This window comes from Triturus cristatus, chromosome 3_2 (genome assembly GCF_964204655.1).
Source record: "Triturus cristatus chromosome 3_2, aTriCri1.1, whole genome shotgun sequence".
NCBI classification, from domain to species: Eukaryota; Metazoa; Chordata; class Amphibia; order Caudata; family Salamandridae; genus Triturus; species Triturus cristatus.
Window position 1 is genome coordinate 777051305 of NC_140584.1, and position 12580 is coordinate 777063884.

General features: G+C 40.5%; 1 protein-coding gene across 1 annotated transcript; it reads left to right on the forward strand.

Annotated features, from left to right (window-relative positions):
• The first annotated feature begins 438 nt into the window (after positions 1-438).
• LOC146858085 (gamma-crystallin-1-like) lies at positions 439-11678 on the forward strand. Its single transcript, XM_085646872.1, has 3 exons — positions 439-570; positions 6390-6632; positions 11342-11678. The coding sequence occupies exons 1-3, from the start codon at positions 562-564 to the stop codon at positions 11615-11617; spliced, it is 528 nt and encodes a 175-aa protein (XP_085502998.1). The 5' UTR covers positions 439-561; the 3' UTR covers positions 11618-11678.
• Positions 11679-12580: the final 902 nt, after the last annotated feature.

Sequence of the window (12580 nt, forward strand, 5' to 3'; positions counted from 1 at the left end):
GCTGTTATTCAGAGGTTAGTGACTTCCTAGCAGTCTATGTGCTCTTACCACATAACTGTAACAAAACACAAAAGTGCAATCATATTTCTGTAACAGTTTGCCCTTTTATTGCAACTCTAGCAGCTACAGAAAAGCATGTCTGCTGTTAGGTTAAACAATGAAAAAGAGAAAGAAAGGTATTTTGCATGTTATCAAACTTTCCACCCAAGCACGGATTTATAACACAAAAGGACAGAAAGCAGTCTGTGGTGGCAGTGGGCCACATTGTGTTTATTCCAGCACTGTACTAACGCATTGTGTGGGGTATAAACTTGACTGCACTGTATGTACATCAGCACATTCTCTCTAGCAGTGAACAAAAGAACAGGCATGTCTGTGATGCACAGTAGTAGTAAAAAGAAAAAGCGAGAGAGATACTCGCTGCTGTTACTAAACAAAGAAATACCCCTTTCAGCATAGCATGCAGCAGCAACCCAACGGGTCACACGCTACATATATATAGGCGGAGGAGCGCTTTACCCTTGGAAGCACTGAGGAACGCGTCTCTCTGTCACAGCCACAATGGGAAAGGTAAGAAAACATCTCAATGAGTTCAAAGATGGACGCCACTTTCAATGGTTTAAATGATTTACACTTTCTTTCTTTAATGACGATTTTAGCCTCCACTTCCGGAGTAAGATGCACGGGTGGATTTATGCACTAGTGCAAAGTCACCCTAAATGACACAAACCGGCACAAAGTCTTGATAAAGTATTTACCATCTAGCAATTGTATTACACTGGAAAGAGTTCCTATAAATAACCCACATAGCGCTTCCTAGTAGTTGATATTACTTTGTGACAGAGGTGCGTCGAATGGATGGTTCATTCCTAAAAAGTGTTTTATGCCAAAAAGTACCTACATGTGAAAGGTGATAACAAGGAGATGTGTTTTCGTTTCTCCTAACTTTTCCACAAATTGTGTTTGCTCCTATGTACAGCACACATACAATACATGACAAGTTTAGCAGTTAGTCTAAGCATAGTATTTTATAGGGTAACGTGCCGTTACACAACCGAAGCTGTATGTCACATGCACACACCCTTACACAAAGCTTTGTTAAAACAGCTGATTTTTTAAGACGGCGTGCATTGCAATGTGATGGGAAAACTGCCACCTACTGTGTTTCAATGTGATTAGGGGCCAAGCCTATAATTTAATTGAAATGTGTTGTCCTTCAAATCATAATGCATTTCAGAATTGTAACAGACGCCCAACGCAAAATACATGTAAATGAAGACTGGCACATATCCTTTACTCCACACTGTATGTAAATGAGAATTGCATCTGGTCCCTGATTCTTCAATGAATTTCAAAGAGAGGTGGAGTGGCTGCTGAGGTACAAATCCCTACTAGGTGCTATGAGACAAGATCTGTTGCTCCAATTGAGTTAATCATTTAACATTTTGTATAGCACAAGTCTACCTAGTAGGGTGTCAAAGCACAACAGCAAGTACAAATCTGCATATCTTTAGATAAAAGTAGAGATCGGGAACTATTTACAAAAAAAGTGAAACAATGAACTTCGAGCTAGCTACAGTCAGCAACAGCAAAATGTTTGAAGCACCAAGCAGGGCAGGGCACAGAGGCCGATAAGGAATAAATAAATACATGGATACAGTGATAAAGGATAAGGTGAAGAGAAGGGGCGATTATAGATCTGGAGGGTGAGGAGAAGTGTGAGGTGAAAAAGGAGTGAGCGAAAATTCAAGGAAGAGGAGAAGGGAAAAGAGGAGAGAAAGGGAGGGCTGGGTTGAAAAGACGTAAGACGAAGAAGAGACTACAAGACTGAGTAGATGTTATAGGTTAGGCTGGAGCCTGAATGGGTTGGTGCTTACATTTTCGTGGAATTGTAGGTGGTCTTTTAATCATCTGGGGTCCTGAGGTAGAGAGTTCTAGATTGAGGCTAGAGCACCTGAAAAAGATGAGCAGGTAGCCAGCCAAGTGTTCTGAACTTCTTTGCTGTGGTCTGATTAGGTCACTGGAGCACAATATATTTTATTGGGTTTAGAGCTGGCACATGGTGCAAACTTTAAATAAAATGTTTTCTAGAGTATCCTTTTTTTACCAACCATGTCCCATTGTGTAGAACTGACTGTGCACATCAGACAACACTATGACTTGTGAACATTAGCAATCACTGTGCTCAGCTTGTGTTGCTGTGATCGCTTGTGGAGAAAGTGTACCCAAACATATGATGGGCTGCCAATTTTGTGATAACCAGTATGTCTAGTATGTTTTAGAACAGTGTTTCTTAATCTGTGTCCCGGGGACCCCTGGGGTTTCACAACACCTTCTCAGGGGAGATGAGACTGCTTAGAAAATGTATATTAATAAAGAAGCAAAACGTAAAAGTGAAGTGTTTAAAATGTTCCGCAAAAATGAAGGAATTAAAAATTAAGTTGGTGTCCTCAGATTGATTAGTTGGAGCAGTAAAATACATCAACCAGAATATAGTATGGACGATGGGTGTCCACAATTAAATGTAGAAAAGCCACAACCGTACCATTAAAATTAAAATGTTGATTTTTTTTTTCATATTTGTCAATTAAATGAAATTTTATAATTTGTGTATTTGTTTGATGAATGGTTGTTTCTGTATTGTTGTGTGTTGTTTGAAGGGGCAAATCACTGAAATTGCTTAAGCTGTGGACACGTGTTTCGATTGATGACTCGTAGATGTGGCCAAATTCTAATATTCAGTGGGTGTCACAGAATTCCAGTAATGGTTATGTGGGGTTCCACAGAAGTCAGATGTTTAAAAACTAAACACATTTCCATCAACCTAAAAAAAATATTTATTATGTTAACTTTCTGTGTTTATTTAAATGTTTGCTAAATATGTCCAATGGTTTGGGTTATAGTGTAGAAAATAATGTATATTAGCATTTCTATGAATATCACCAACTTCAGAACTAGACAAAGAAGGATACAACATACACACAAAAATAAAATTAGTCTAAAAATATCTGCTGAAATGTTTTTAGTTGAGATGCTTCCAAATAGTAAATTTCATAACCTAACTCCACGTACTTTACATGCACACCACATAAATGCTCACACAGAATGGACTGCAGGTAGCTATCGCTCATGTATTGCCCTGTCTCAGGCTAGGTTGTACCCTTCAGTGACGTCTTGACCTTGGCCGGGAGTAGTAGAGCGGGCAGAGTTCATGGTCTTTAAAAATGTCAGGTGATGCAGAAGTTCAACAAAGACACCTGATTTTAAACAGAAAATACTTCAGTTATTCAGCCCAGCGCTATATGTTGATGTGGAGTCAGTATATACCGCCTTATCTTCACAGGGCTAGATTTTAACACCCTTTGCCATTTAAGCCTTCTTAGGACTTTACAAGGAGCTCTAGTAACGGTCTATGATACTACAGCCTGCAGTAAAAGAGTGGGAGGGTAAACAGGGGATCCCATGTGCTTCCTGATTGGAGGAGGTTGAAAACTCCTATAGCTTCTGGGCAAGTCTGACAGAATTTTCAAACACTCTCTGGTCCTGGGCAAACCAGGAAGTGGATGTTGACAATCTTTTTTTAAGGAATCCAAGCTCATTTGACATTTCATGCCAAAGGCAGGTTTTGGGGTGGCAGCAGGATTTGCAACTCCAGGCATTTTGGTGAAAACATTGAGAAAAATGAACAAGTACATCACTGAACAGAGCCTCTAATGAGAAATAAGTCCCCAACCAACCTCTATGTGCATTAGCCTCCATATATAGTGTGAGACTTTATCTATCATACCTCCTAGAGCATTCCTTATTACCAAGCAAAGCTAGTAAACAAAGATTGTCTATGATGGCTAAATCCCTCTTCCTCAATTATGCCCTCCAAGCAATACATCCACGGAGACTTCTCCCATGCAATGCCTCTCCTCTTCTTGGTCCCCTTACGTCCAAGCTCTTGCTATACCATCACACTAATGCGTAAGGTCATACATGCTGAAAGGGCTTGGGCAAGCCTAGGCCTGCCAGCCCAGAGGATACTTCACACAGGGCTGGCTCCCGCCACCAGATCCCAAAATCATCAATCAAGACTCCTTGTCTTTATGTCCTTTTACGGCCGCCATTTTCACATGCCAATATGAAGGACTGGCATGTAAGACTGAATACACTGGAAAGTAAGGTACATGGCACTCTGATGCCCTCTGCTCTGCACATAGGCCGTACTCCTCAGGTCTTGCCCTAGTTCTACCCTTCCATTCTTGCTCATCCTATATTTAGACATTCTCAGTAAAACCAAATCTTACCTCACATTTTCTCCAGCTTCTCTTGTCTTGGAAACGAAACTGAACTGTAGAACCCTGATCCGTGGGACAGATGACAACATGAATGCTCCATCTAGTCATTCTTTTAAGTTAAAAACACACACATGCTCAGACAGTAGAAATAGTCTGTTGCCCTACATGGATGACAAGTGCTAGAAATAATAGCAGAAGAATATCTCCATTCCTGTACCTCTTTACATGGCTGTAGATTTCTTACTGCTTGAAACTCATAAAAATGATTTTGACAAAAGCAAATCACACAACGTTTGCAGGGTATGAACCGGTTTGTTAGTGGTCCGTGAAAACCCACGAATTCCGTCCTGGAATGCTTACTTCCCATGATAGCAAACGTTGAAACATTTGTGGGGAGTAAATCCTTTTGGAGAGAATGAGTTCTGTGAATTACGACAGTAGTTTTGCACTCATAATAATGATGGTGGGCGTGTTTCACAGATTCTGATATGCAAATAGCTTTATGAACAATGCCTCGTGCATATTTTGTTTAATAAACACCACTTACCTGAATTTTCCTACACTGTGTCTAATATTGGCTTTAGAAAATGTGTAAAGTAAATAACTGTGTTTTCTTTCTAGAAAAAGGGTGATCTATGGGACTGAGTCAGTTTAATACTCTTTGTTTTGTCCTCATGTGGAGAGCTTAAATTATTACGTTTGTACAAAGCACGGTTTGCACACCTTAGTTTTAGATAAGTTTACAAGAAGTGTCATCTCAACATGTATGACACCTATGGATTAGAAGTGCCAAGATGGAATTTCCGACGTCCATGGAAGATATGTTCCGGTGCCAGAATGTCAGAAACGATGACAAAAAAGAGGAAGATCGGTGGCCTTAGAGAATTGAGGGAACACTAACAAAAGTAGAACTTGTCGAGTATTTGCAAACGTTCGAAATGCATTTTCCCAACTTAAATGCACAGTAAAGTGTGCTCCAAAAGTGTGCATATTTATGGTGGGAAAGTGCCACAAACTCCAACATGTTTTCAGGTGATAGGGACGATGATTTCCTCACTATTAAATGATTTCCATGGGGACCAATTAGCAAGGAGAACACCGTCCATCTAAACCCAGAGGTTGCAGATGGTCCAACTGCGGACACTGTGTATGTGCATGGATAGGGAAAAGGAACGTGCACCGTGAAATATATTTTAATAGAATTCACGGCTTACACCAGGGCATTTTTGTGATTCCTCAAAAAAGAGTAAATGAACCCATAGACTAGCTCTAAGCACCGGCTCAGAATGCCCATTTAAGAACTATGGTTGGGTTTCATAGGACGCCCAAAGGAAGACTCTTTTTTCTGTATAATAAGTATCTTTAGCAAGCTTGCAGGTAGGGGAAGCAATAATCATGTTGTCATATATGGCCATAGGACAACGCTTTGCATAAAAGGAGTGATTGCAGAAAAGGAGAGGATGTAGCCTTACGACTAGATCGGTCGACCTCGAAGCTGGGGAACCGGGTTCCAGTCTCGGAAACAACGCTTGCCTGAATGTGTCCTTGTGTAACAAAACTGGTGCTATGTAAAGCGTGCTGATACCCGATGTATCGGGTCTAGTTCACGCTATATAAAACTCTTAGAAAAAAAAGCTATTCACCTCACTGACCTGAGATTTATGTAAATGTAAAAAAAAAATGTAATTTCACCTACATCATTTGTGGGATTGCACCCAGGCAGTTGCAAAAATACATGGATGTTAAAACGAGACATTCTATCTAACTACTACTCACCCCACTGCCACATCACTTATGAGCAAGCCGAAGACCAGACACAAAAATGACTAGTGTGCTGCACGACTCTTCCTTTCATGACTCCTCTTCCTCTGTTCACCTCAAGGACAAGGTTCCAATACTCCTCTAGATCTGAAATATGGAAGATAATGAGAGTGACAAGAGTACCCTTCCCTGATAAGAGCCAGAGAAGTGTGGATGCAGCTTAAAATGCTATTTTCAGCTAGATCTTGGTTTGCATGCTTGGTATCAACAGTGCTTTTGCTAAAGGGATGGAAGCAGGACCCTGTTTAGATGAATGTTCTTACGATCTTGTCTTTATCCCAACAGATCACCTTCTACGAAGACCGAAACTTTCAGGGCCGCTCTTATGAGTGCAGCTCTGACTACTCTGAACTCAACTCCTATGTCAGTCGTTGCAACTCCATCCGGGTGGATAATGGCAACTGGATGTTGTATGAGAACCCCAACTACAGAGGCAACCAATACTATGTGAAGCGAGGGGAGTATCCTGATTTTTCCCAGTGGATGAGCCACAGTGACTCCATCCGGTCCTGCCGCATGATTCCACAGGTACTGTTTGGAGTTTGCATTGCTGTTGATTCATCACTTGCAACCAGAATAGAAATAATGGAGCAATACCTATGAACGGAAAATGTTTGCCATAGATCCATTGTTTAGGCCCTAATACTCCATTATTTTTCATCGAAGCAGCTGACATTCAGGTGGATGCAGTATTGAATGACAGCTGCAAATCCAAAATCCTGCTGTCAGCCTCTGACTTTGAGTTGGATGTGCCAAAATGAAGGCGAGTCTCGTTTTAGGGCATGCTGAGAGTAGGATAATTTCAATCAACAAACAAAGTCACGGTAACTGGTGCCTATAGAGGACTATGAATAGCACCATAAACAAGCATAAAAACGCTGTTAATAGCACAGCATAAGAGCGAAGGAATAAAGTTGTGCACGCAGTAGTCACAAGCTCAACTTCAATACCACTGAGCAATTGCGCGCCAAACCACTGTTTGCAAGCACAGTGTAGATTGTAAGCACAGGCTCCAAAAGAGAAGACCAGCATGGAAATAATTACGAAATTAAACTGTTTCAAAAAGCAGAAGGAGCACTCCAGCACTTCCTTTCCGAGTAAGGTTAAATACCTTGTGTTTCCAGCATTGGTAAAAAACAGAATCCTCTGACCTTGAAAGCAACCCTTCAAACACTTCAGAATGAAGAGATGTCAGCAACGGTGATTAATGTGAACCAGCTGGAAAACTCCTCAGAGAAAGCCCGGCCTCGGAAAGCAGTTGCCTTGCTTGACGAAAAGAGTTTCATGTGAACCACTTGGAAAACTCCTCATAGAAAGCCTGGGCCTCGGAAAGCAATTGCCTTGCTTGTCGAAACAACTTCAGTAGGAAACAACAAATCCAAAACAGAAATCCAGTGGGGAATACCATCCACTTACTCGAACTCAAAAACTGGTGAGATTGTCAAGCCCCGACCCTATGAAGGGGAGGGGCTTTATAGGAGCAGAAATCCAGGCGTCTCCTTATCCATCTACCAGCATTCCGTCCCAAGGGATTCTGGGACATGTAGTCCGCTGTGCGCCATTTGCCAATAGACCTGTTAACATGCATACAAGGGAAAAAGGCCTTTAACTGTAGGTGCAGGGAAACCCATCTTTCCTGATCTACGCTGAAGAATCGCGACATGATCTTTGTTTGTTACTTTGTTACTTTGTTGATTTGTTCAGCTAAAGACACATTGATATAAAGGACAATAATCAAATTAATTGCAGATGTAACAGGAGTATAAGTGAGTCCAAGTTTGGAAGACCACCAGTTTGGGGCCATAGTGTATGTAGTCCTCCAATATCAGAGCTCCACTTTTGTCTCATTGACATTAAGTGTGCTTGCCTGCATCCAGGTGGCCTTAGCAGAAAGACAGGTGTTGGGACTGATGCTGGAGTCACCAAATGTCATCATTATTGAAGGAGGCAATAATCTAAGTGTCATTGCTCTATGGCATCAGAGAAAAGATGAAAGACCTGTTTATTGTAGCCAAGTTGTTTAAATACAGATTAAATAGAGTAGGACCTAATGAGGAGCCCTCAGGAAAACCCACATGAAACTGCGGTGGGGCTGAACAAAAAGGAGCCATATGAGCTGCTTGAGTATGTTCGCTAAGGAAAGACGAGGCCCAGTCTAAAGCTCTGTCCAGATATTGATGTAGAAAAGAAGACTTATCAAGAAGTCACTATGGCTTCAAATGCTGCACACATTTCTAAAAGGATAAAAGTGGATCTGCCACACCTATTGAAAAGCATCAGAAAATCATCATATATGGCAAACAGAGAACGTTTGTGCGTGATTGAGGTGAATGAAGGCAGTTTATTGATTTCCTTCTCTTTTGATGCATACAGCAACAAAGATATGGATCTCTAATTACTCTTGATCTGAGGATCATAATTACTCTTGATCTGAGGATCAGTCATAGACTTCTTCAGAAAAGGTAAGTGTAAACTATCTCTGTAACAATGAGGAACAGAGGCACAGACAAAATAAGTATTGTAAAGATCATTAACAACTGTGCCTAATATGCAAAGGGCTTGCAGGCAGTTAGGCAGGAGCAGGATCAATAGAAGATCCAATCTTGATGAATTGGGCCACGGAAAGGACAAGTGTCTTAATGATTGCCAGATTATTTTAGGATTGTCCTCAAAATACCAGCATAAAGAACAGCATAGTTATTCAGTTGCTCCCCAATTAATTGACTATCGTAACTCCCTACGGGAGGTCCTGGCGCTCAACGGGGCAAAACATCTTCCTTGGTTTAAACATATTGCTAAATGGTGTAAACTACTGAACATGATGGGTTTGTGGGAGTACCCAGAAAGGGCCACTAGACGTGACATCTTGACCCTTAAAGCTATGTATTGGAAGGTTGTGGGGGAGCATTATACTAATAACCAAACAAGCGGACAGTAAACATCTAACTTTTTAAATATGAAATCATGTTCTTTATTTGAATCTTTTCTTGACCTGATTTCACCCCCCCTTGCTAAAAGTTTGTATATTAAGTTTAGATATGGTAACTTGCTATTGAAATTTCCAGGGAAAGAGGCAATCGGCCTAGTTTTAGACACTTGTCCTGCCTGCCGTGAAGTTGATGACACTGAAGAACACATTTTGTTTTTTTCTCCCAAGAATCGGCAGTTACGTAGGAGATGGATTAGACCAATATGCCTCAACTTGGGTGCTAGGCAGTACCAGATTGCGTTCAGAATTTTAAAAACAGATACTTCTGGGCCAATAATTTTTGCTCTTAGCCGTTCTTTATTCTCCTTCTGGCTATTTCGCAAAAAAATCTTATTATATTTGTGTTGCCATATTTAACTCTTCTTCCTATTTATGCTGTATACATATTTTAAATATCAAGCTTGGTACACACGGTTTTGTATCCTATATGTTTGGTGGTTGTATAGCACTTCCTTTTAAGCATGACTCGGTCGATTGTATCTATGTATCCATGTACCTATGTCTTTTTAACCTGATTCGGGATGTCATTTGTACTTGTGTTTGCAATGGTTTAATAATATTTTAATTGTAAATATATCCATGTTTTATTTTTGTATACTTTGATGGGTTTTTGTACAAATGACCTAATAAAGTTATATATGATGATGATGAAATCAGGACTAGCCAGGTGTGAATAGATGGAATGCTGTAAATATTACCCAATAGTAAAGGAACCAAACTAAAGCTGGAAAGACACTGCACGACCTGGAAGGAGGAAGCATGGGAAAAGGGAGGAAACTGGCAATAGGTTAAATAAGGCAGGTAACAGGACATCATAGAACTAGGAAATCCACGGAGCCAAACAGGGAAAAAATACAACAAATTGAAGTAACAGAACAATTCAGGTGCAAACTATAATGAGATGTGAGTAGCCACAACCACTTATGCTGCCAGACAAGGTAGTTCTGTACATGGTGCCTCTAAATACCTTGTCTGTCCTTATTGACCTGGAAGTGTGCTTGTCTTATAGTGGCTTAAGCTGCACACCTGACTCCAGGACATGTAATTCTTCTGGAACTTTTCTGTATCTTCCATTTCCCTGCGAGCTACCTCCTCAATATTCCCAGCATTCTACGTCTCATATGTCCTAATCTGTCCTTTCACCATATTCATTCCAGATTCTTTGAAAGGCACTTTGCAGCACCTAACTTTTTTGAGTACCAGGGAGGATGTTAGGAGTAGGGGTACTAATGCGCTGGTTTAAGAGGGGCAATGAAGTTTATCATTATTGATATCCACATCTAATTAATCTCTATTTTGGAGTTTATCTCAGAATTTATGTGATTGGGGTTAGGGCATGTTGCACATGCAGCTTCCTCTCAATTACCTGTAGGCAGTGCAAATCGAAAAACGATGTGGGCAATGTCTAGTTTTCTCATTAATAGCCTGGGGCACACTTATTGATTTTGCTAATTCAGTAGCCAAAACTGCACAGCAAGTGCATATAGGAACCATGAGCTTACATTCTGCAGAAAACAGGTTCATATGTTCAACATTGTAATGTTCAACATAGGTGTGCACTGTCAAAACCCTAGAATTCCATATCTGGACTATCATTTGTGGTGTGCGAAATTCGCATAATTTGCTTTTGGGTAGTGACGTGAAAATACAATAAATTTTGCAAAATTGTACATAATTATGTGAAATACAAATCTGCCATTTAGAGCTATATATTAGTGTGAAATGTGTTCTTGTGTCTATTTTGGCTGCAAATGCACATTTTGTGCTTAAATAATAGCACCAAAAACACAAGTGCCTCGAACAATGGGCGCTCGCTTTCTGGTTGGTCATGCTGTTCCCGCGCTCCTGTGCTATATTTCTGCCGTGAATATGACATACATACACAACAAAGTGTAATGGGGTAATTTTGCCTGGCAAGGTTAATGCCAAATTCTCGAAATTTCTCCAATCATGGCAGTGTAATTGCAATTTCGCCCAGGCCTAATGGTAACTTTGATCGATGAAGGGCCTATTGGTGAAATGGTTGATAATGACAAGGGGGACTGAATCACTTGTTTGTTCAAACAAAACACTTCATTTTACAGACTCACTAAAGTTAACGCGTATTCAGTGTCAGCTTTTATACAATGATCCACATGATTTTATTCTCAGGTAAATTGTAAATTATAACAGTTTTGTGACATAACATTACATTGTATATAACAAAACACACATTTACATTCCCTTTTATGTCTTCCCCTTTTGCCAGTACCGTGGTTTATTCCGAATTCGAGTCTTTGAAAGAGAAGATTTTCGAGGTCAGATGATGGAGTTCACCGAGGATTGCCCAAATGTCTTCGAAAAGTTCAACCACAATGACATCCACTCCTGCAATGTGCTTGAGGGGCACTGGATATTCTTTGAAGAACCCAACTACAGAGGACGCCAGTACTACCTGAGACCTGCTGAATACAGGAGGTTCACTGAGTGGGGTGCAGCTACTGCCAGGGTTGGCTCCTTTAGACGTGTTCAAGAGGTTTATTAAAATGCATGCCTCCATGAATCTGCGACATGTTTCCTCAGCACTGAATAAAGTATTTCAGACAGTGGTTTGCCATTTTCTGTTTTGTGACTAGTGGTTGCTTTGAGTGTTGACTTATTGAGGGATGGTTGTTTCAAATTTACCTGACACCTTTACTGTCAGTGGAAAACGTGGGTCATGCCTAACTTTATGATGTTGGACACTAAGCTAGACTCATCGTACCACAGTAGTTGCTTCAGATCTTCTTCAACCTCAGTAGCTATCTCTACCCATCCAACCAATCCTCTTCAGTTCTTTAGTATGCCAACTTTGGCCAGCCCTGTCTTGCACAGCCTCGTATCACAATAATAAACTCTACACCGATACTGCAAGTGCAGGTGGGTTCCTGTCACAGTTAAATCAAAAAACACAAAGAGATACCCTGTTGCAATGCTGAGAAGTGGTGGAAGACTTGGAGGAAACATACATAAAATGTATTTCAAGGGGTGAAGAAAATATTATGATTCCAATAAAGTTGCTTGTAAACTGCACAAATAAGAAAACAATATTCTGTAGCCCAATTTAGCAAACTTTTAATATAATTTATCATACTTCTCCCATTCTAAATGAGCTTTTCACTTCGAGGTGAGTGCACAATGCTGGTGATACTCCTGCGCCCTCTGAAAAGCCTACTAGGCAACATTCTGCTGCACCCTTTTACATCTAAACAGCTATAGTGCTACACTGCTGGGCACTATGGAAAGGAGCTGTGGGGGGCTACACGTAGGGCCAGAATAAGTGGAAAATCATTAATTTATGTTGTTGGAAGGTGGTTTATTAGTAGGTGTAGGTAGGTACCTACCACGAGTAATAAGGCCACAATCACAATATACGGTTCAGCCAAGGTCTGAATAAATAATTCCTTTGCTCAACACCAATTTATAAAAAAATTGTTACATTTGTATGAGTAAAATGCCAGCAAAACAA